Raw genomic sequence first — 22,436 nt, 5'->3', positions numbered from 1 at the left:
AGCCCCACACATCCAACAACTCTTTTTGTCAGCCCTATCCAGAGCAGGGGGTTGGAAATGCTGCTTGGTTACTGGGGATGGTTCTGGGGATCCAGCGGGAGGCAGGAAAATGCTGCATCAGGATGTGGAGGGTCAAGAGGAAGCCGGTGTTTCCTCACAGAAAGGGTTAAAACCCTCCAAAAGCCACAACACCGAGACACATGAAATACCACATTTTGATTCGCTTACCTTAAACTTCTATTGCAAATGTGCACAGGAGAACCTGCTGTAAACATCTCTGCTTGAAACATAAAGCTTTATGAGAAGGAATAAAAATATACCAAAGTGGTCCAAATTAGGAGTAGCTGCCTCGCCATGAGCCAAATCCAATGGTAATGGCAAGCTCCATCTTTGGGAGGTGCTTTCAGAGCCTGATGCCCTGCTCCCCATGCTGCTCTGAGGCTCTCAAGGAGAGGTCTTTCCTGGCTTTACAGTGTGCTGCTTTGTATTTGCATCTGCACTTTCAGAAGTTTAAGACAAAGCGAATTTATAGTGGAAATATTTTATACATCGGTCCCATGTGAAAGGCCTCCTCGGGGTTGAAAGAGATGGGTGCTTCTGAGTTTGCAGCTGGCCCACCACTTACTTGGCTCTTGTCACTGAGAAGAGCCTGTGAATTTCCCAGCAGTTTGTTATGTGAAGATATGAGGTCCCTATAGGAATGGGAAACGCAAAGAGCGTGGCTGCCTGCCAGCAGCAGAGATGCAGGAGGCGAGCTGAAGAACTTCATTTTTAAGCTGGCAAAACACAAAGGTCTCTCAGGCTCCATGACAGAAAAGAGGACATTGGCTCTCATGGCTCCAGCTGCTGTTAAACTAGTTGGAACTGTGCTCGGCTCTTCATGGCCAGCCCTCTGAGTGTCCTCTCCAGCAGGGAGTCCTTGCTTGCAGTCAGCATCTGGTAGTCTTAATGACCAAAAGTGCTGCTGTCAGAGGAGAGGAGTGAATTGGGTGGGATCCATTGCAGGATGGATCCTCCGAAGGACTCCACTGGATGTGGGATATTCTTCGGTCCAAGTTCTTCAGCCACCTGCAGCAGCTTTAAATGAGATGTGAGCTTTGGTGTGTGGAGCTGCATGCTACTGCCTTCAGGCGATATGGCAAGTCACCTGTGGTCCTGCTGGGTTCTGAGAACCACTGAGTAATCTGCAAACATTACTGAGCCGTCAGAGCCGTCTCCTGCAGCAGTGAGGGGTACAGCTGTAGGTAGTGGTCAAGCGATGTGTTAACTGCCATAGAGGCAGAGCTGTGAGTATTGCACGCGCCCCTTCAGAACCCAGGCACCAAGGACCTGGTCCATCCCCCTTGCCCTTCTCTATGTACCAGCTTTCCCTCTGGGCAGTAGAAAGATGCTCTGAAATGATGTGGGAAAATGCTGGTGCTCTGTGATAAGCCTAAGTTCTCTTGATTCTCTCTCCTAGGAGACTTCCTTCCTCCACCTCCGCCTCCTGTTGATGACCTCGGGAATATCACATCACAAGGTGCCTTTCCCCCCCCGCCCCCTCTGGATGACGTTGCTTTCAACGTGCAGGTAAGAAGACAAGTATTTTATTGGGAGTGCAGAACTGATTCAGAAGGGTTGTGGAAATAAGCCTGTGGTAATAAAACAAGGTGGCAAAGTGCTGTGGTTTGAAACGACATGTCAGGAACAACCAAGTCAGCATTATCAAGTTCTGTTTCCCAAGTAGGGAATATTTCCATTCAAAACTTACTGGGCTATTAAAGGATTTTTCCCATCCGGCTTGAATTAGAAAACTAATTGCATTCTGCCCTTATGATAGTAGATGGGAGTGAAACCTTCCCAGAATGAATTGTTTTTTGGAAGGACCATCTCCTTCCACTGACTGTGGAGAGACTTTAGGGCAGTAATCTGATCCTAAAAGTGCTTTGTTTAGATGCCTAAAATTAAGTGAAGCAAATAATCCCTGGCTCAGAGTACAGTGATGTCATTGGGACCCTGCTTTTGCTGGGTTGGATCTTCTAGATTGGCCTTGTGGATGAAAGCAAAACTTCTAAGATGCAATGGCCTGTGCTGTGTGGATGGGAAGGCTTGGACACCTCTGTGCAGACATCACAGGCTCGCCTGGCGTGCTGGTCCTGCTGTGCTAGGTCAGGAAAGCTGTGTTCAGACCACAGAGACGGGTGGTCAGAGTGATCCAGGAGCAAAGAGTTGAGATCTTGTCACTGGTGACCAGAAGAGTTTAGTTTGTTAGCTGAGCAAAAAGAAGGCTATGGCTGCCAACCTAAAATATGTCTGGGGAACGAACACTGAGGAGGGAGGAGATCTATTTCACCTCTTGATGGAAGTGAGCCTGAGCGCAGGCAAGTGAACAGACACTGAACAGGGTCCAAGAGGCCAGACTTTGTTCCTGACACTGCAGAGTTGATCCATCCATACTATGCCTCTGTAAAAAGAAAGCATGAGCTTCCTCTGATCTCTTGCCTGTAGCAAAGTTCAGATGCTACCACAGCTTCCAAGCGTGTTCCTGCAATGGGTTCAGCATTGGAAGCATCCTTGGAGAAAGAAGGGGTTAAAGGCAATTATGATCCCCACTGCCAGGAAGGGCTGTGACCATCGGGATGTGAGCCATGTGAGAAGCATGGTTTTTGCCAGCCTTGGGGGAATGAAGCAATTCCCCAGCAAGTATTGCCATGTCTCTATCTGTCCAAGAAGTCCTCGGGGAGCCAGGTGCTGGGAAGTGGCCCTGCTGCCTCCCTGCTTCCCCAGGGCTTGCCACAGCCTGGGGGATTTTCAGAGAGGAAACCTAGCCATGTTCATCAAGAGAGGCACATGTCTGCTGATCCTTGTGCCTCATTCATCGGGCCGAAGATGTGCCTGAGCTGCACGGGGCTCTCATTGGAACTGGCATGTTGGTAGAACCAGCAGCTGGGCTGGCTCTGCCTGCTGAGCTCATGTAATTGCTATTTGTCACACCCTTTCTCTGTGACTTTGGGAAGCTGGAGCTGGAGCAGTGTTAGCAGCATTGAGTTTGGCAGGCATTTGGTTAGAGCTGGATTCTTGTGCAGGATGGCCTGGTCAGGGGAAAGCAGGGCCTGGAGGTGCATCCCCGCATGCCACCACTTTCCAGAGTACTCTGCACAGCTAACACAGAGCCCCATCCTTCATCTGTGCTCGCTCATCTTCTTTTTCCTTTTCCTTTTCTTTCAATCCTCAATGAAAGAGATTGGGAGCGTAAGTCAGTGCAAATCAGGATTTCCTACTGCAGGATCAGGTCCTTATCCTAAGAAGGGATGCTAGGGAGTTGGGGAGTAAAAGGGCAAATAATAGAAGCACAGAATCATTATGGTTGGAAAAAACTCTGAGATCACCAAATCTAACCCATCCCCACCATGCCCACTGACCTCATCCCCCAGTGCCACATCTCCACTGTTTTTGAACACCTCCAGGGATGGTGACTCCCTCACCTCCCTGGGCAGCCTGTGCCAGTGCATCACCACTCTTTCTGAGAAAAATGTCTTCCTAATATCCAACCTGTGAAAACTGAGGGAGATGTCTGATGCCTGTGAGTACTGAACATGCCTGCAGAAGTTGTCCAGCAGGGGCAGGGTGAATGGTGGCCATTCTCGTTGGGCTTCCAGCCTTCAGATGCTCCCTCAGGACAGCTCAGCACAAAGGCAGCGCTCTCATGCGTGTGTGCTGGACTGGGCTCCAACAAACTGAATCTAGTTCTACTCTCTGCCATCAAACCCCATCATCTCTGGGCTGCATTTTCTCTCTGTTGAATGCATGTGCCAGAGCCCCTGATCCAATGGCTAGGAGTAGGTCTGAGGAGTTTGCCTCCATGGCTCAATGTGAGATCTCCAAACATGCTACAGAGCTGGAAATGTGTCAGCCTTCCTACAACAGGACATCCTCTGGATGGCAGAAGGTTTCATTCCGATGAGAGTATATGAAAAATGTACACTGTGGCTCCAGGTAAAACTTCTTACACTATGTGTTGAGGGCACAGCAGATGTATGGTCAGTTTATTATCATTTCATGCACTGCTGTCTGACAGCTGAAAGCTGCACAGATTATTGCAGTTTAAGTTGTAGCTTGTGGTGCAGCAGTTAAAATAATAATGCCCAGTTTTCGTAGGGCTGTTTATCTCTGGATCTGGGTTTGGATGGCGGAGCTGGCTGCTTAGGATTGGATCCAAAAAGGTACTTTAGTATCTGACTTTCCCTCTAGGTACCTGCACTGAGGTCTGAGCCACGAAATTCTTCTGCAATAGATCTGGCCTTTTCCTGTAATTTCTGTTTGTTCATCCAGATGCATCACGTTCCGCCTGGCAGCAGGGCCAGGGAGAAAAGGGGAAGGAAATTTCAACTCTTTTCCTATTAACTGTAATGCTTCAGGAAAAAGAAAAAAAAAAGTTTAGTTTAAAAAGCAGCATGCTGTAGCTGGGGTCAGCTGTGCTGGGAAGTTCCCCTTCGGCCAAAGGCAGTGGTGATGGCAGGGGCTTGTTCCGAGGGCGCGGCGATGGTGTGTTTGACAAATAAGGACATAGCAGAGAGGCTTTTGCCACGTTGGCTTGTGCTCAGTTTAAAAGAAAAAAAAAAATTTCTGGACGGGAAGAAAAATGAAATCACTGTTTGTCAAAGGGAAATAGATAGATGTGGGAGGCAGGGAGATTTCTTTCTTCTTTTTGCCTTCTGCTCTCTAAAAAGGCACTCTGAGCAGGCTGGGGAAAGCACAGACATGAGCAGCTCGCACAAGCACCCAGATCTGCTCAGAGCAGGACCCTTGCTAAAAGCAGTGGCTCTTTGGGATAGGACCTGCACATGGTGATGTGAGCAGCTGGTTCCTACCCTGCCTTCCCCTGAAGACCTCAGGCTGAGCCCAGCAGTGGGGGCTGCAGCTCCCTGTGAACCTCTGCTGGAACCCCCTAGCCATCCTCACCCTCAGGTCCCACTCCTGGAGCAGCCACAGCTTTTGCAGCTAATTACCCCCAGGTGCCGTGTCTGCAGCACAGATCTGATGTTCATTTGGGACCTTAGTTGAAACCCAAGTAGAGATTGTGCTCAGCTCAGAGATTGCATCTCCCCCGACAGCCCCTGGCCGTTATCAGCATGTGTTTTATTGATGGGCCACAAAGCCCTTCACAAAAGAAGCACTGGTTTGTGCCTGATAAGGAAGCTGAAGCAGGGAAAGTGATGTGCCTGGGTCACCAGGCTGACCAGCACGGGCTGAGAATAGTGCCTCAATCCCATGTCCTGAGCAATTGTTGCCTGCCTCCCTGAGCAAGCGCTGTTGCTGCCTTTTCCAGGAAAACATTTTGGTGTTTTCAGTTTGGAGCATCTATTTTGAGAAGGCACTGGGGAAGGGAAGAGCGTGGGGTGCTGCCTGGGATCTCCCATCTCCTGCTCTGCTGGACTCTGCCTGCGGCAGGGCTCACTTGAAATTGCCTTCCTCGGAATGCTTGGAGAAGCCAAAAAGACCAAAGAGAGCAGAAAGTGTGTTCAGCCTCCCTCTAGTGCTAGATTTTGTTAATCATCAGGTTTATGGGCCTGGGCTTAGGTGCTCGCTAGCAATGAGCATCCGCGCTGCTGACAGCTGCTGTGCTCCTGCAAGGAGCGAGCGCTCTTGGAGCCCTGCAGATTGAGCCTCACTCTGTGTGCACAGCTTTCAGTTGCAGAGCTTGTGTCTGCAGGTTTCTGTGGCTCCTGAACTGATTTATTAAAATCCATGTGATAAGCAACTGCCTTTTATCTAAATTGAAGCCGTGTCCAACGGTATAAGTAAATTACCTGGTGATGTTAGCCCTCTTATTCAAACCTTGGCTTTTCAAGAATGCTTTTGATCTGTCTCCCTCCTCCTGCCATCCTCGTGTGTTTGAGGCACAGCAATGGGCTGCGTTCTGATCTGGGCTCAAGCAAATCACATGCGTATTCCCTGCATGGCTGAGTGCTCACAGGCTCCCTGCAGGCTGGTATGTGTTTGTTCACTTATAGAGCTCTCTGGGCACGAAGGTAGGAAAATCAGCAATACGGCATCTGTATATGCTGAGGAATATCTGGGTATCTCATATACGTGCATATACAGATACACAGTAAGTATAAGAAATGCAGAATGAGCAGGGATGTAGAGCAGGCCTACATGTTACGGGGGAACAAGCACGCATGTTTTATCCCCGCTGCTTTTTTATCCCTGTCTGCGGGTGGCGTGACCGGTAAATGCAGGATCACAAGCGCAGAGGAACACTGAGCATGTCTTTCAGTCTCCTCTTGATGCGGCCCATCTTATACGCATGTTTGTTTTACAATGCCAAACCACATTCTATTTTAAATCTGTAATGAACCTCTGTTCCCATCTATGTAACTTTCCAATCCATACTCTTTTCAGAATAGACAAAGATGGTTATTATAAACCACAAATTTTACAGAAAGAGTAAACTGGAAAAGTTTTAATTGTGCAGTGTAAGCCTGCCATTCATCTTTCTGCTTGGCTATTAATATCTTGGCAGTGTTACGGTGCAAAACAGCCTTTAATAGCTAAAACTCTCAGCAAGGACTACAAAGGAAGCAAGAATCCAAACAGTTAATCGGTCTCATTATTTTCATCATGGTTATTACTGCGTTATTTGATGTATTTGTTCTGGTATTGTTTCATGTAGTAGCCGTGGGCTGGGTGTGCCAGGACCCGTGCTGCTGCACACTCGGAAGAGGGGCTGTGCTGGGCTGCGAGATGCTTCCAGAGAAGGAACAGAAGTGGCTTTTGGTCATGCGCCATACGGCGGGTGATGAGGTGTGGGAGCAGAAGAAAGCAGCAGCTAATACAGAGCACATGTAAATAAGAGCACAGGCCCATCTAAAAGGTTGTAATAGGAAACAGGTCGGAGGGATTGCTGATTGGGGTTCAGAGATCATGGAATCACAGAATTGTTGCACAGAGGTTAATCTGTGAGTTGGTTCATCCTCTCGTGGGCAACAGAGGCTTGAATGGAGTGAGTAAAGTGGGAGATGGAGGATGCAGAACAAAGCAGTAATTTTGTCCTCTCAGTCTGCAACAAACAATAGGGAGCAAAACCATCACTGCATCCAAGGTAGAATGGACAGATGGAAAGAGAATAAACAGATGGAAAACAGGTAATGAAAAAGTGAGAAGTCTCCCATCATAGCAAATGAGCTAAGAGATAGTAGAGTGGGAGCTAACATGATCAGTATTGAAGACTTTTACATTCTTCTCATTTCTGAGTTGTATTCAAATCTTCTGTTGGATTAAGAGGTCCTAGGAAGGATCTTTCGTAGGATCGCTTGCTCTTGTGTCAAATCCTGGTAGGCTGTGTTGCATTAGGGAACTGTGATGCAGCGGCGAGACTAAGACAAACAAACTGTCAGTAGCAGAAGGAATTCTAAAAACTGCAGCAGAGACAAATTATTTTGCTTTTTCTGTGAAGCTGGCTGGGGCTGGAAGATGTGGTTTGAGAAGACGAAGCCTTTCCATGGAATATGACTGTAGCAGTAGGCTGCGGTGTGACACAGCAGGCAGAAGTCAGATTCCCACCTTGATTTTGATGCCTTAAGTACTACAGTACTGTGTGGCAATGAAATAAGCTTTTGTCAGCCAAGCTGAAAAGATATGTACGTGTACTCATTGTCTGTCTAAATTTGGTTTTGCAGCTCTGGATAATTTAAAGAATAACACCAACCTCACTGTTTTAGATCTCCGCCTGTCTTTAAGCATTGTGGGTATGAGGAAGGTGTGAGTGTATCGAACCTCCAAGAATGGAAGTGGCTCAAATGCAGGTTCTTGTCTGTATTTTTTTGTTTCGATCACTTAAAAACACCAAAGCTTTTGCTGCCATGACAGGTGGTTTCAGTGTCAGAAAGGGTTGTCTCTGCAAGCAGTGTGCAGCACAGTGCCTGAGCAAGTGGAGAGGTGGTAGAAATAGCAGCAGAAAGTGTTTTTGCAGCCAGAGCTGAAGGAATTTGTTCCAGGATAGAAAGGCAGGCATGGCTTTGAATGTTTGTTGCTATTACATTCCACCTTTGCAGGACCATTCCCCACAGTTGTAATTTTCCGTTCTGATTAGCTGATGAAATTCTGATGAAAATGCAGGATGTCGATTAGCCTTAATGGGCAAAAAACAGGTAAGAAAGAGCATCTGGAAAGCATCACATAATGTTTTTAGGGCTTTGTTTTCAGTTGTGTGAGAAGTAAAGTAGGAATGTTTGGGAAAGCTGTCGCAGCTCCAAGCATTGCTCAAGCCAGCCAGCGACAGCTCTGTCAGAGGTACTGCACAAGCATCTCCTGTTCAGCAGTGCCAATCCACAGCTCCGTCCCTCTCTATCTCCTTGTTTCCGCATCTCTGTTTTACCATGGAAACAGCCTCCTGTCTCGTCACATCCCAGGTCTGGCCTTCATCCTCAGCTCTGATACTCTGCTTATTCCTGACCTGCTCTCCCCACACCTGGCTCTGCAAATTCACCCCGTTCAGCCCTCGGTGTTTTCCCCGGAGAGGTCACTGCTGAGGGCCGTGCAGATGTTTGGTGTTGCCACTTCCCAGGGCCGATGGCATGACTGCCCACCATAGGTGCTGATGCTGGGTGAGGCTCCTGTGGAAATTTAGGCTCAGAATATGCTTTCTGCACTGAAACAAATCCCGTTTGGCTTCTGTGGCTGTATTTGCTCCAAGGAGCAGTAGAGTTCATAGAATCGTAGAATGGCTTGCATTGGAAGGGACCTCAAAGATCGTCTAGTTCCAGCCCCCTTGCTGTGGGCAGGGTTGCCAACTGCTAGACCAAGCAAAAAAGATATTGTCCTGTGGCCTAATGTGTAGTGGGGACATCACAGTTCCTGACGCACAGCTGCTTTCAGGCATGAGTTCTTAATGTCAACCAACAACTTTCAGTCACTTATCTGCATGTGGGCAATATTGAGGCAAACCTTGGAGCTCGTTGGGAAGGATCTGCGTGCTGGGAATTCTCCTTGCAAGGTTTCATGGTGGTCTTAGAGCAGTGCAGATTTGATTGTGCAGATTTTGTGTCACTCAGATACTGTTTCTTCACCTGCGGTTTTTATGCTTATCTGAGGCTGCCCCAAATGAGTGTATCAAGGCTGAGTCCAGGCTTTCCTCTTCTCAGCTTGGACATATAGTAGATTTTTAACTTGACTCTCTTCTAAGCAAGCCAAACCTGAGCCATCCACTTTCGTGTAGTTTTGTACATCCATTTTCCTGACACCTTGCCAGGCTCTATGGGAGATTCTCAAATCCTTGCAAACTTTTTGGCGTGTACCCCTTCCTGTTACAGCAAAACAAGCAAACAAAGTCCAAAATATGTTGTATCTTTAACTTCTGTGCTTGGAGCTTATTCAGACTGAGAAAACTAAATGGCCAATTTTATTTTATTTTATTTTATTTTTAGCAGTGATTTCTCATAGCTTCACAGCCTGCATTCAGGAATGCATTCTCAAATTCAGAGAAGCTTGACTGTGTGCTTAAACTTCATTAAAGTTGATAGAACTTCAGCACATGTGTAAAATTAACCATAAGCTTATGTTTTATACAGACTTCTTGCAGGTGACACTAGCAGCTGCATATGGGTTTTCAACATGTGATTAAATTCCAAAAGGAGTTTTTAAAAACAGTTTTAGTCAACCTTAATTTTCTGAAATTGGTAGCTTTAACAAAACCTATCTTTTTTGATTAAAATTGCCTGAGACGTGTCCCTTTTTAAAAGCTCTTCATTTAACTGTCACAATATACAGATTTGTGTGGGATAGAGTTTGTTCATGTAAATTTAATTTCCAGTTAAAGTGGTACAAACACAAAGTGATTTCAGCAGACATTTGGGAACTCCATGGTGCCTTTGCTTTCATCTCCACAGATCTGGGGCCAGGCAGAGCTGTAAGCTGCTTCACCCCGTCATCCACAGAGACCAAAGGCACCCACCACCATCAGGAGAGGGAGAAATCTTAAAAGTTGGTTCTAGTATTTAGAATCATCATAGAGTTATTTGAGTTGGAAGAGAGCTTTAAAGGCCATCTGGCCCAACTCCCTGCACTGAACAGGGACACTCCATCAGATGCTTTGAGCCCCATCCAGCCTGACCTTGGGTGTCTCCAGGGATGGGGCGTCCATCACCTCTCTGGGCAACCTGTGCTAGCACCTCATCACCTTTGTTGTAAAAAACTTCTTCTCTCCAAACTAAATCTCTCCTCTTCTAGTTTGAAACCACTTCCCCTTGTCCTATCAGTTTAATTACTTGTGCTATTAGACGTAAGTGAATATTTCTGTTATTTGTAAACAATCTCTCTGGCTTCAGCTTGCTGGTTGTGGCATGTTTTCCTATTTTGCTGGATTGGACAGACCTGCAGTATCTGACATTTTCATTCTGGGAAGCTGTTTAGGTAAAGCTATTGAACTGCTCAGTCTCCTTTATAAATGAAACCAAGTGAGCTCTGTACGTGTCTCACTGTCAGCTGTTTCTGCTTTTCTGGGGAGTCTCTCGAGTTTTTAAAACACTTCCTCCCAACCTGGACACAATATTTCAGTGTCAGACTCAACAAAAGTGTTGAAAGAAGAGAAATCGCCGGTCGTCAACTCTGCACATCTCTTGCTCCGATAGTGCAACAGCACTGGGAAGGAGGGAGCTGGAGCTGGGCATTTCTCCCCACCGGGTACAACTCCCTCTGGAGGGTAAGCTCCCTGGCACATCTCTGGGCACATTATTTCAGCCATGGGACTTGTAAAACTGATTCTTGGAGGTGGATCTTCCACATGTGGCTTCTATTCGGAAAGCCTTTAGTTGAAAAGCATCCAAGATAAATCTTGTCAAAAATACGTGTCCCTTTTCTTGCCTCTCGCTGTCTTCAACCCGTTCTTATTTGACAATGCCGTTCAGTTAAAAGCTTTGGAGAAGAGCTTAGGGGCTGATACAATCAGTATCAATGAAAAGGAAACAAAATGGAGTGTAAAAAGTGCTCTGCTCCAGGGGAACGTGGCAAGAGAGCATCCTCACCTCCTCTCGCGGCTGCTGGGCTTCCTCTGGCAGTGCCTTGGACACCAGATGTGTGCATGTAGGCGTGCGTAATTCATGGCTTGTCAGACACGTCCTGTGCACTTGGAGGCATCCTCCTCTTCTCTGTTCTCTCTTCTCTTGTGCCAGAAATGGAAAGAGGAAGATTATAGCTTGGCCAGGATGTGGAGGTAAAGGGATTCTCTACTCATGGCCATTGCCATTGGATCTTTCATGAATGTAACTTCCATGGAGGAGGAGTGAATAGAAAGGCCTTCCTTTACTGCAGCGGACACTTAATGAGCTATTTGGTTTCTGTAATCGATTAAACTTTGTATTGGGTAATTGGTTATGGTTCCCATTGCAGGCAGATGGTGAAATATCCGATACCTCCTCAGCTCTCAGTTTTTCTGGAAGCAGTGATACTCTGTGGGGAACATCAGCTCTGCTTGATGGCTAATTAGACATTAATTCCTGATGATATTGGAGCAGATTTTAAGTTGGCGGGAGAGTGGGCAAAGAAATGGGAAACTTCTAAGTCACCATAATTATCAATAACGAGTCCTAATGTAATTGTATTAGTTAAAGGGAAAAGTATATATTCCCTGCTGCTGTAAAGTTGGTTGCAGTCACTGAAAGTCATGCTGAGTCAAAAGGATTTTATGGCCAGCTCGTCTTGCCCTGTGAGCAGAGAAGTAGTGCTGTCCTGAGGAAGGCATAAAGAAAAAGTTGATATATTCCACATGATATCGTATATTCTGCAGACGAACAAGAGTTTCACTAATTCAATTTAATTCCCAAGGACGAGTGATTGTAGCTCCACTCGGAGAATATTAAATTGCCTTAATGGAAAAATAAACTGGTTTTATTCTCCCCCTTCTCTCCCCATCTTCCTCATTCAGCTTTCAAATAACTTTATGTGCCTCCTTAGTTTATTAATACACTTCTCATCTTGCTGCTGATTTAGCATCTGCTAGCGCTTAGCACAGACAAGCCTCCCAAGACTTTTGATCAGGCATGTTCAGTAAACCATGGGGGCTGTTGGCTCTGCTGCTGGCAGATGTTAGATGGTGGGACTACTCCATCCATCCCCACACTTCTTTATCAAACCCGTCCTTTCTTTGCTTTCTTGTGCCTCTTGCTTGTGTTCTGGCTGGCTCCTGTTGACAAAAGAACACGTTGCTGTTTTTCACTAGTGCCGCTGTCTTGAAAGCCGCATTAAGCCTATGTTGAAAAGTCCAGGACTTTCTTCCATGAGCCAGAGGTTGAAAGCCCAAAAAGGCCTTTTACAGGTTTGAATGCCCATGGTGGCAACTGGATCTGGCATTTGGATGTGATGTAGTCAGGGTGATCCTGCAGTGAAATTGCAGATGGAGATTTGATGGCTTGAGTGGTGATTTGTCATCTTCTGGCTTGTTTTGTCAGGGCTGGAACAGTAAATGTAGAGAATGAAACAGGCGTTAAGGAGCTGCTTTGGCCCAGTGGATTAGTGTTCATCTGGTGGCCAGAGGGAGCTGGTTTAAGTTCCTCACCCTGCCGGGTGCTCTGCAGCCCCTTTACCTGGTTGCCCTGGGATCCAGTTGACAACGAGCTCCTCAGGACAGGGATGTTTCCTCTGATATGTGATCAGTGCCTATCAGACTACCTCCAGGGAAATATAAAACATTGTTGCAATACAGATTCATAATAGGAATGAAGTCTTTGCTCTCCTTCTTATCTGGGTCCCAGGAGGCTGAGTGCAATTGACTGCATTTTCTGTCATCTCAGCTCCCAGGAGGGAAGATGTGGGTTTCCAGGTGTTGATCCTGCACTAAGGCAATGATCAGTTGATAATCTGCAGAGACTGACATGTACCCACCAGCAGAAGGAGTGACTGCAGGGTGGCAGCTGACATACATGAAGCACGGTGGTGGCTTACTGGAGGTGTAAATATGCAGAGCCAAATCAGATCAGCGAGTGTCAATAGGCCAGACAAAGATGTAAAAGGAGGAGCACAGAGTTTCACTTATTTATTTATTCATCTTTGAAGCATCTTCATAGTTTTCTTCCACGTGTTTCTCCAGCTGCCTTTGAAACCCTTGTAAACACACAGCAACCACAGTGTCATGCAGCAGAAGTGGCTCCACAGCTCAGTAGCACAGTCTGTGATGAAACACCTAATTTGTGTTGTTTTGAAACTGATACCTTCTCGTTTCTTGCTTTCTTCTTCTGTTATCTGGTGGGGTTTTTGGTTTTTTGTTTTTTTTTTAATTATCATTATTTATCCTTCTTGTAAGCCTCCTATACAACACTGAGGTTATAAACTGGTTTTGAAGATTTCTCAAGATGTTTCCTGGCTGTGATAGCAAATAACCTCTCTCCTTGTTCATCTGCCCCAGCTGGAAGCCTTGCTGTTCTTTGCAACACCTTGTTGCTTTAGAGACAAATCAATTAATCCTGATGGTACCCACAGCTGTTTACTGGTGATAGAATCATAGAATCATTAAGGTTGGAAAAGGTGGCTAAAATGATCTGGTCCAACCGTCAACCCATCCCCACCATGCTCTCTAACCATATCTCTTAGTGCCACATCTGCCCTTTTCTTGGACACCTCCAGGAGCAAATGATGGAAAGCATTTGGCACATTGGCTGAAATCTGCTGGAGCAGCAAGGTGGGTTCCTGCTGCACAGCGCGTGGCTCCCACACCCCCTCATTTAAGCCCCGTTGCAGGCAGCTCGATTTATAGGCGGATCTTCAAAAGTGGCCAGAACTGTAGGAACATTGCTCAGTTAGATGACATTCGTGTCAGAGAGACACCGAGCGATGCCTTTGAACAGCCCACTTCAAACTTTTGAAGTGTTTTCCTTTGGTGCAGCTAGCATCCAGCAACACAAATCAGGTAAAACCACTCCATGCCTTAAAAAAGAAAGAGCAGGGAAAAAAAATAAATCAAAACCCAACTTCCCTTTGGCTTTTATTCTTGATGTCATCAAAAGAGTAAAAAGGATATTTCAGGCCTGGCTTCAGCCTGACGGAACAGCAGGGAAGTTCTTTTCTATTAGATCCTTGATACAATCACGTCTGGTGAAATCACTGCGGTCACATCTGCTGAAATCTTCCATCATTTCGGATTTGTTTCAAAAGACTCAATCTGTCTGTTTTTAAAGGGCACGACTACTTTTCCAGCCCCTCCTTGGTGCCTGAAACAGTGATTTTGTATCAGTCAAACATTTTAGACCCTCCTGGTCTGGAATGCTGCAGTCAGTTCTTGTCACCATGTGCGTGCTTGGTAGGGCAGGCTCTTGCAACTGCTTTCATTTACATCAGGGAATTTGAAACAAAATGTTTGCATTTGTCTTTAGGCTGAGAAGAGAACAGACACAGCAGCTCATGGTCTGGGTGCCTCATTTTCATGATGGATACCCTTAAAGATGCATCTTTTTGCCACTGCAGTGGCTTTTTGTGCCTCACATGACTGTTGTGAAGGAAGGCTGGGAAACTGGGATGGGATGGAGAAGCAAGGGCATGTGTTGGAAGAGGATCTTGCCCCTAGCAGTGGTAATGTTGGAGAAAGTGCAAAGAGCGGGTAAAAGAAAACGACACACAAATAGCAGTCTGAAGTGTGTCAAGACTGAATCACTTCTTTTCTTCTTCCAGGTTAAAATTTCTCACAGCCTCTTCGTGTAGGTGGTTTGCCATCGAAACCTAACATCTTTCGTCTCCTTTCTCCCACTTGCCCTCAGCTAAAATAGAAAATAGGAGCCCCATCCTCCTTTGCCTATCTGCAGCTCTGTCTAAGGCCACTGCCTGGGGCCAGGAGAGCTGCTGGCTCCTTGTATGGAGAGCCCTTTCTTTTGCTCTTTCTTCAGTGACGATTCCCACAGCCTGCAGAGTGTGGCAGACAGCTGCAGGGGTGGAAGAGGGGAAATCAGAGTGAAGTTTTGCCAGTGCCAGATTCCACGGTGTCTCTCAGACAGTTTGGCTTCATCGCATCACCCAAACATACATCTATACCTGTAGGGCATCTCACTTCCCAGCAAGGGAAGCTTGCATTCTCCAACACCAATGAAATGGACTTAACTCAGCCTGCTTTGGACAAGCCTTGAGCCGAGCCAGTGGGTGGGAGGGAGGTGGATCTCAGTGGTGGAAAACAGCACTGTAGTGAGCCCTGGTGCCCTAACCCTGACCTAACCCTAACCCACAGACATCTCTTGTCACAGAGATAGCGACTGTCCCAGGCTGCAGCACTGCATGGCAGCAGATGAGGTGAGGAGAAACAGGGAAACAGAGCACAGCAGAGAGGTTAGGTCTGGGTAGGGAGAGGAATTAGGGGCAGGAACTTGGAGGGACATCTGGGAGCCAGATTCTTCTCCCTATCCCTATTGCAAGGAGCTGACGTGGACAAACAGCAGTGTCCTTGCATCCCTTCTGTAACTTACAAACTGTAATAAGAGCAGGTGATCTAGGTTGTAGGAAAAAGGGCCCCAGGGGAAATCATTGTGTTTTTTCATATCTTCCAGCTCGACAAGTAGTCCTATGGCCTTTTTTAGCACAGTGAGCTCAACTTCGAGGCCCTGTGTGCCCTCTGCACTGAGTGCTCTGCACAGAGCTTCCCTTGGGGAGGCAAGGGGACCTGTGGCTCTGCCTGGTGCTGGGAGGTAGGATTAGGGAAATGAAAGCCAGTTTTCATTGGAACAGTGTAGGTTGACAGGGCGCAGGAGTGGATTACCCTCACAGCTGCTTGGAGCCGCACACCGGGAGTTCAGGGGCGGCCAACAAGGCAGGCAGTGCTGTTTTTCTCTCTTCTGCCTCGCAGCAGGGACAGAGCCAGGGGGTGGGAGTGTGGGCGCTGCAGAAATGCACGTGAGTGGATAGTCTGTGGCGTGAGTAATTTGTTGGATTGGGTTGGTTTATGTTTGCTTTCTGTCGAACTCACGTTGGCCAGGCCAAAGATAGCATCCTTTTCCCTTTTTAAAGCCGTTTTTCCATATACTGCTGGCTGAAAGGGAGCGTGCACAAGTGACTGCAGCGATGCAGTAAATCCGACAGAAATAGCAGGAGCGGTTCTTTCTGGTTCCAAGCGTTCGGATTTGCGAAGTCGTTCGCTCAGCCGGCGCAGTTCCTCGGAGCTGAGCCCTGCCTGCGCCGACCTGTTGTGCCGTGGGACCTGGCGCTGGGGATCTGTTCCAGAGCAATATCATAAAACTTTTATAGCGACGTCATGACAAAGAGCATGAGAACAGAAAGAAGTTAACCCTCTCTTACTAAAGTTTTGCTGTTGCGAATTCTCCTCCTGTTCCCACGTGCAATAAATCCCTTGATGGAAACTGGAGCGTGGTGGTGAGAAAAATGCAAGATTTGTGGAGATGGGGAATGGAGAACAAGGAGAAGCCTGTCTGTGCGAGCACTGCTGTTTCACAGAGGTACTCGAGGTCCGGTCCCATCCCCATCGGCCCTCACATTCTGCACTGCATTCTGCTTCAGCACTTGGAGAATTGAGCTCTTCATCTCTATTTATTATATTTTAATTGAATAAATAAATCTTTTGCAGAGCCCCAAATCAATGGAGATATTTCCATGTTCGTGTTTGGTTTTTTATTATTATTATTTTATTTTTCTAGGTTTCCTAAGGACATTTAACTTTTACAACCTCACAACTTGCTCTGCGGTCTTTGCTCGTCGGTTATTGCATAATCGCTCTGGGGGATGCGAACCTGGGAATAATATGGCACAGAAATGCTAAGAAGCAGAAATATAATCGGCTGATCTTCTAATCTGCTGCCATCTCTCCTCTCCTGGGTCAATGCCGTCCCACAGCCAGGCACCAAGCAGCCCCATCCTGGGCCCCACTTGTACTCCCGGTTCCGTCATTGACTTGCTCCATGATTTATCTCTGCAGATGCTGGGGCCTTGGGTGCCCTTCACATCTCCCCCTCCTTCCAGACTGGCTTTTGGCTTAAAAATTCTCTGGAGTGAAGCAATCTCGTGTTTTGAATCTGGGAAGCCTGTGGCTGCCCTGCAGTTGTTGTAGGCCAGCAATTGGAGGATGGAGGAAAACCAAGCCAGAGCCATGAAGTGTGCTAGTAATGGAAAGGAAATTAGACTTTTTCAGGTTTAAAAATGCAGATACCTACAGCTAGCCTTGAGTAATGATCTGGGACAATTCCTGCCTAAAGTAATTATTTTTTGAACAATAGTTTGGATGGAAAAACTTTGATTGGTTCCATAATAAAAAGAAGTAAGAAAAATTGAGTTTGTAAGTAGTTTCTAACCTGACTTTGAGCCTTTTAAATCATGTGTTCTTGCATAAAGCGCATTGGAGATTTCATTTTCCTGTCAGTCAAGCCAAATTTATTGTAATCCAATAAGATTTAATAATCATTAGGAACTAATGAATGCCTTAGCACGTATAAGCTTGGCAGCTCAGAGCCTCCCTGCTTTGCATAGGCTGTCTCTCTGACCAGGTTGCTGCTTACGTGTCGGATTTGATGACTGGAGAGTTCTGTAAAACAGGTAATGATCTAGTGCTCCTTAAATGAAATTCAAATAAAACCTATCTGGAGCAGACAGTGAGCCAAAGGCAAAGGAAAATTTTTGGCTTGGAAAATTGAAGTAACTCGGTGAGAATGAAGGCAAACAGAGCTAGATTGTCTGTGGGGAAGTGTTGGTATGGTCTGTACCAGCATTACAGCTGAAATTAGGTGAGATGTTATGTAATTCTTTTGTATTTTTATTATGGTAATAGTTAAGCTGCACTGAGCTCTGTAGCTGCATGTACACGGAGAGCCTCTGCCTGGGGAGTTCGCAGATAACTCAGACGGGAAAGGACAGAAGACAAATATTGACTATGACTCAGGTTCAGAGAAGACTTTAAATGTGTATTATTTCACTTGACTCTAGAACTTCTGCTTCTGTGCCTGCCCTAAGTGTAGCTAGGTGGGTAAGCTCCTGGCAGCACACTTGATGGGGATCCTTTGCTGGCTTCCTCAAACATTACTGGTCCTTGAACACTACTGTGGTCCATAGGGACTACTTTATCTCCTGTATCACTGAGCCATGAGCTTTTTGTTCTTCGCTTCCAGAGGTGGGTGATGGTGGTGAAAATTCATGTCTCTTCCCATCCATGCGAATGTACTGACCATGCTGATGCAAATGGGAAGAGGCCAATTTAAATGCAGAGAGAGAGCAAGGTGAACTCGATTGAAAAGGGTCCTGGATATAGGTTGATGTCTGCTCTGGTCATGGATTTCCCTGAACAATAACCCTTTTCCCAAGGACTTCATTATATTGCTTTGTGACTCCTTATTTCAAATCATGCCCTTCACTTTGAGTTTGCTAGAAATAAATTGAACTTTTTTACTCCTCAAGGGACTGATGGAAATTGTAAAGAAGTGTTGAATCAGACAGGTAGAGCTACCATGGAGTGATTCAAAGTAATAATAGGTGTGCAGGTGGCCGGGTGCTGGTCTCAGCTTGCAGCTCCACTGCCTTTGTGCACACCTTGGCAGCACACTGCTTACCATGTTTCATAATCTTCCAAGTCAACACAATGGGACCATTGTGGGAAATGCATGAAGAAAAGCCTCAAAGCAGCCTAAATCTTTGTGAGATGAAGCCTCTCTGCTCATCCCTGATTCTGGAAAAGAGCTGTAGCATTTCAACATGTTTGTAGAATCCCTGCAACCTGAGAGTTATTGCTGGGACATGGTGGCAGCTCCCTTTGAGGACACTAAGAAACCATGTTCCAGGCCACAGTCTGAGTAACTGGAACTCTTCTTCTTTTTAAGGTGAATCCTGGTGGCAAGACACTTGAGGAGAGGCGCTCCAGCCTGGATGCAGAGATCGACTCCCTCACCAGCATCCTGGCCGATCTAGAGAGCAGCTCTCCCTACAAACCGCGGATCCAACAGGTTGGTGGCATGTTGCTTAAGCCCAGAGTGGGAAAGTGGCCAGAAGCAACTGCTGAGTCAGTTTGCAAACTGCCTGGTATTTGGTGTGAGCAGGCATGCCAGTGTGTCCTGATAGCATCCAGATGTAGCTGTCAATGGGATGAAGGGTGCAGCCGCTCCGAAGGGGCACCAGCTCAGAAGCTGCAGTACCTCCTAGCAAGGGGCCTCTGATCCCAATTGTTTCATTGGCCTTGGAGATGGTTAGCAAAAAGTTTACAAAGAAAAAGACATTTCCTTTGCCCCAACTTTCTGTCAACAATAGCTTGTGAACTAAAATCTGCTCAGTTCACCAATACTTTTACACATTTCTTTCCCCATTCTGTTAACTTTTATCTGTTACACTGTCAAAACAATCCAGGTACCTGCGTCTCAAATTGGTTTGTTTTTGTGGTGTGATCAGTGGCAATGACACAGTTCAGAGTGGCTGTAGCCCAGCAAAGTGGGTTGCTGTTCCCATTTAATCCACTGTGTCTACGTGAGGACTGCAGGAGTCACTAATTTTTGCCACTAATACAGGTAGCATCTGTGTGGAACTATGGTAAGATGTGTCTTTATCAGAGAAAGTGGTGAAACCCCGGTGGCACTTAAAGAAGAGCAGTGCATGTGATCTTGATAATCACCTCAGGAGTGTTTATGCCCATTTGTGCAGCTCTTTTGTGTCCTGTTCCCATAACTTGTCTCATTTCTTATACGTACGCGTGTCTGTAGGCATCTGTGCAGCTATGTGTGCCTTACTGTCAGCTCTGACTGAAACCCTTTGATTCTATTCAAAGAGAGAGTTAAGTGACACAACGCCCACCCACTGTCCATACAGGCTATCCCTTCATTTTGTGGCTCTTTCAATTCTTTTCACTGTTGCATTTGTTTTGAGTAATGCAGAAATGATACTTTTGAACAGAACTAAAACAGTGACCAGAGTTCGTTTAGGTTTAAGGTCGTGTTTAAATATGTGAACTTAGCAAAAGTGGTGTTGAATAAGGTTGGCACAAGCCCATCCCAGGTGTCTGCAGGCAGGGGCTCTTGTTGCAGCCTTCTGCAGGGGCTGCCCAGTAAACTCTTCCTTCATTCCAGCTGCATCTACATGATTGCTGTATAAGCTAACAGATATATCCACATAAACAGTCTGATTTGGGTCAGTCAGTCAAAGAGAGCAACAGCGCAGCCCAGATACCACTTGGTTCTCTTCCCAGTGTATTTTTTGTTGTTGCAGTGAGTGAGACAAGTCTTAACAATGATTGTGCTCAGGCACTGTGTCGAATAATCTGCACTCACTTTCTTTGTATGGACCAAGCGGATACAAATGCACACTGGTATTGGGAAATACTTTACAGCATCAAAACCCTGTGAGAGAGTTAACTGGAAGAGATTGGCACTCACCCATTTTCCTTGGCAATGCCTGCAGTCAACCACAGCGCCTTAGTAGAGACATGCAGCTCGTGTAACCAATTCTCTGAGCGTCTGCAGTTTTGTGATCTGCCAGTACTGCTGACTGCTTCCTGATACTCTTTGGGATCTGGCATTGTGTGAACAGATTGTTTCCCCGCTTTTATTTTGTACCCATCCTATTAAAAAAATTCGCAGAGTTCAAACGCAGCTTTCTGCAGCATAATTAGAGTTACTGCACCTCGGAAGGCACAGCCCAACTTTGGGACTGGATCTGACTTTCCAGGCCCGCCAACGCGTGCTGCCAGTTGCACATGTTTGTTCCTGTGGCTTTTTGCTTGAGGTTCTGGTTGAGGATTTGGAGATCTGTCCTCCACCCAGGAACGGCAGGATGGTGCTGTCCATCCCAAATGCCAGCCAGTGTGTTTGGCTTACGAGACTCTCTGGCATTTATTGGTTAATGTGGCAACGTCCCATGGAAAGTACAGTTACAGCAACTCCCAACTATGGCTGCTACAAATAGAAAATGCCCGAGTTGAATGTGTCATTTACTGTAATTAAAAACTACTCAGATGAGTCCTTGAAGGGTGGAATTAGAAGGTAAAGCTTTGATATTTTTCTTTGTTTGATCTGTACTAAGTATTAAAACTGGTGAGTCATTTGATGGTCTTATAGTGGGATAATAGATTAGGCTGCAAATTGTGAGGTACTTACTCAGAACATCAGCGCATTTATTGGATTACATCTCAAATGACCTTCCCAAATTTATCAGGATAATGGCTGCGTGGAGGAAGATAAGAGTCACAACTTGTTTTGGAGATGTTTCCAGTTGTGCTTGTGCAGTTAAAGCATTATAATAATTGTATAGGTATACCTTGCCCTTGGGGATGCTCCTCTTATGGAACAAGAGGAATTTTATTATTGGGTTTATTTTTTTCTTCTTCTTTGATCTTCGAAGTAGTTTTAAAGCAACATAAACTAAACTATAAAATTGTCCTCTCGTGCTGGAGCAGGAGTGATAGCAGGATTTGAGTGGCTTGCCCAACACTGCCCACCTTCATTGGCATAAATTCAAAGAGAGAAGCTCTTCTGATCCTCATTGCATGTTCCAGATTGCAGTGAGACACGGTGCAATGCGAGGAGGTGCCCCTGGAGCAGAGGGATTCGTGTCCTCCTCACAGGTTTGGAAAGTCTGAATTACGTTTCAGACCGCAGGGGGCTACAGCCAACCCCAGACATGGCCCAAAGACATTGCCCCGGGCTGAGCCCACCGTGGAGACTTTCTCTGGCTGAGTTGCCAGAGTGGCCAAAAATGGATTAAAATGCCGTTGTGTTGTTTGTTTGTTTGTTTGTTTTTCTTTCCAAATTGCACGTATCAAAAAACAACAGAAAATTGTAACGCTGAGTTGTTATCTTTGACTGCAGCACAGCAGTGCCTGGGGATGCTTCCTGTCATGGGAGCTGCTGGGAGGCACCGTGTTTCATAAGTCCAGCTGGAACTCATTTTTAGAAAGGACCAAATAACACCTGAGCTTGGGAGGTGGCTGCGTGCTCATCACCAGTCTCCCGGTGTTGTGGTTGATTTGGACGGAGCTGAATCAGCCTTACGTAGGTAGAACTGCAGTTGCATTATGACAAAATCTAATTAATATTTTCCTCCTGTTTGGTAAAATTCAGAACTGTTAGCGTGATGTATGAAGTACAGAGATCCTCTTGTGTAGCTGTGATGTATTTTCTGTTTACATATCACACCTTTAAATTGCAGTAACCCATTGGAAAGTTTAGAGGCAGAGAACCCACTGCAACTTGTAACAGTACAAGGAGGTTGTGTAGGGAAGGCATGGAGGAGCATAAGTTCCATGAAAGGGAGTAGGGGCTGTTCCTAAACCGGTGAACCCCAGCCTGGCTGCTGTGTAGATGCTGTGGTCATCCAACTCCTCTGTTAAAAGGTATTTTCCCCAACTGAGAGGGATGTTTTTAAACTATTCTGTTTAAACTCTAGCTTAGGAGATGAGTGCAGCAAGGCCTTAAGCAAAAAGAAAAAAAACTGCCAAATTTCAGCCCATAAAATAAATGTTTGCTTTTTTTTTTTTTCTTTTTTAACAAGAAAACTTTGTGACTCTG

At 46.1% G+C, this 22,436-nt stretch overlaps 1 protein-coding gene across 4 annotated transcripts in view; it reads left to right on the top strand.

Moving 5' to 3' along the window:
* Positions 1 to 22,436, top strand: part of LPP (LIM domain containing preferred translocation partner in lipoma) — a gene marked incomplete at both ends in the record, with an annotated part of 195,997 nt that overhangs the window by 27,416 nt on the left and 146,145 nt on the right. For 2 of the 4 annotated variants that reach the window (XM_079539518.1, XM_079539515.1), the window contains 2 exons: positions 1,460 to 1,569; positions 18,768 to 18,917. In XM_079539518.1, the coding sequence (XP_079395644.1) occupies positions 1,460 to 1,569; positions 18,768 to 18,917 (260 nt within the window). Of the gene's footprint in view, positions 1 to 1,459; positions 1,570 to 18,767; positions 18,926 to 22,436 lie in introns of all 4 variants that reach the window. The other 2 variants (XM_079539517.1, XM_079539516.1) reach the window with 2 other exon arrangements.

Source organism: Tetrao urogallus (genome assembly GCF_951394365.1).
Source record: "Tetrao urogallus genome assembly, chromosome: 9".
NCBI classification, from domain to species: domain Eukaryota; kingdom Metazoa; phylum Chordata; class Aves; order Galliformes; family Phasianidae; genus Tetrao; species Tetrao urogallus.
The sequence above is the reverse complement of the archived record's forward strand: the minus strand, read 5'-3'. Positions and strand labels throughout refer to the sequence as shown.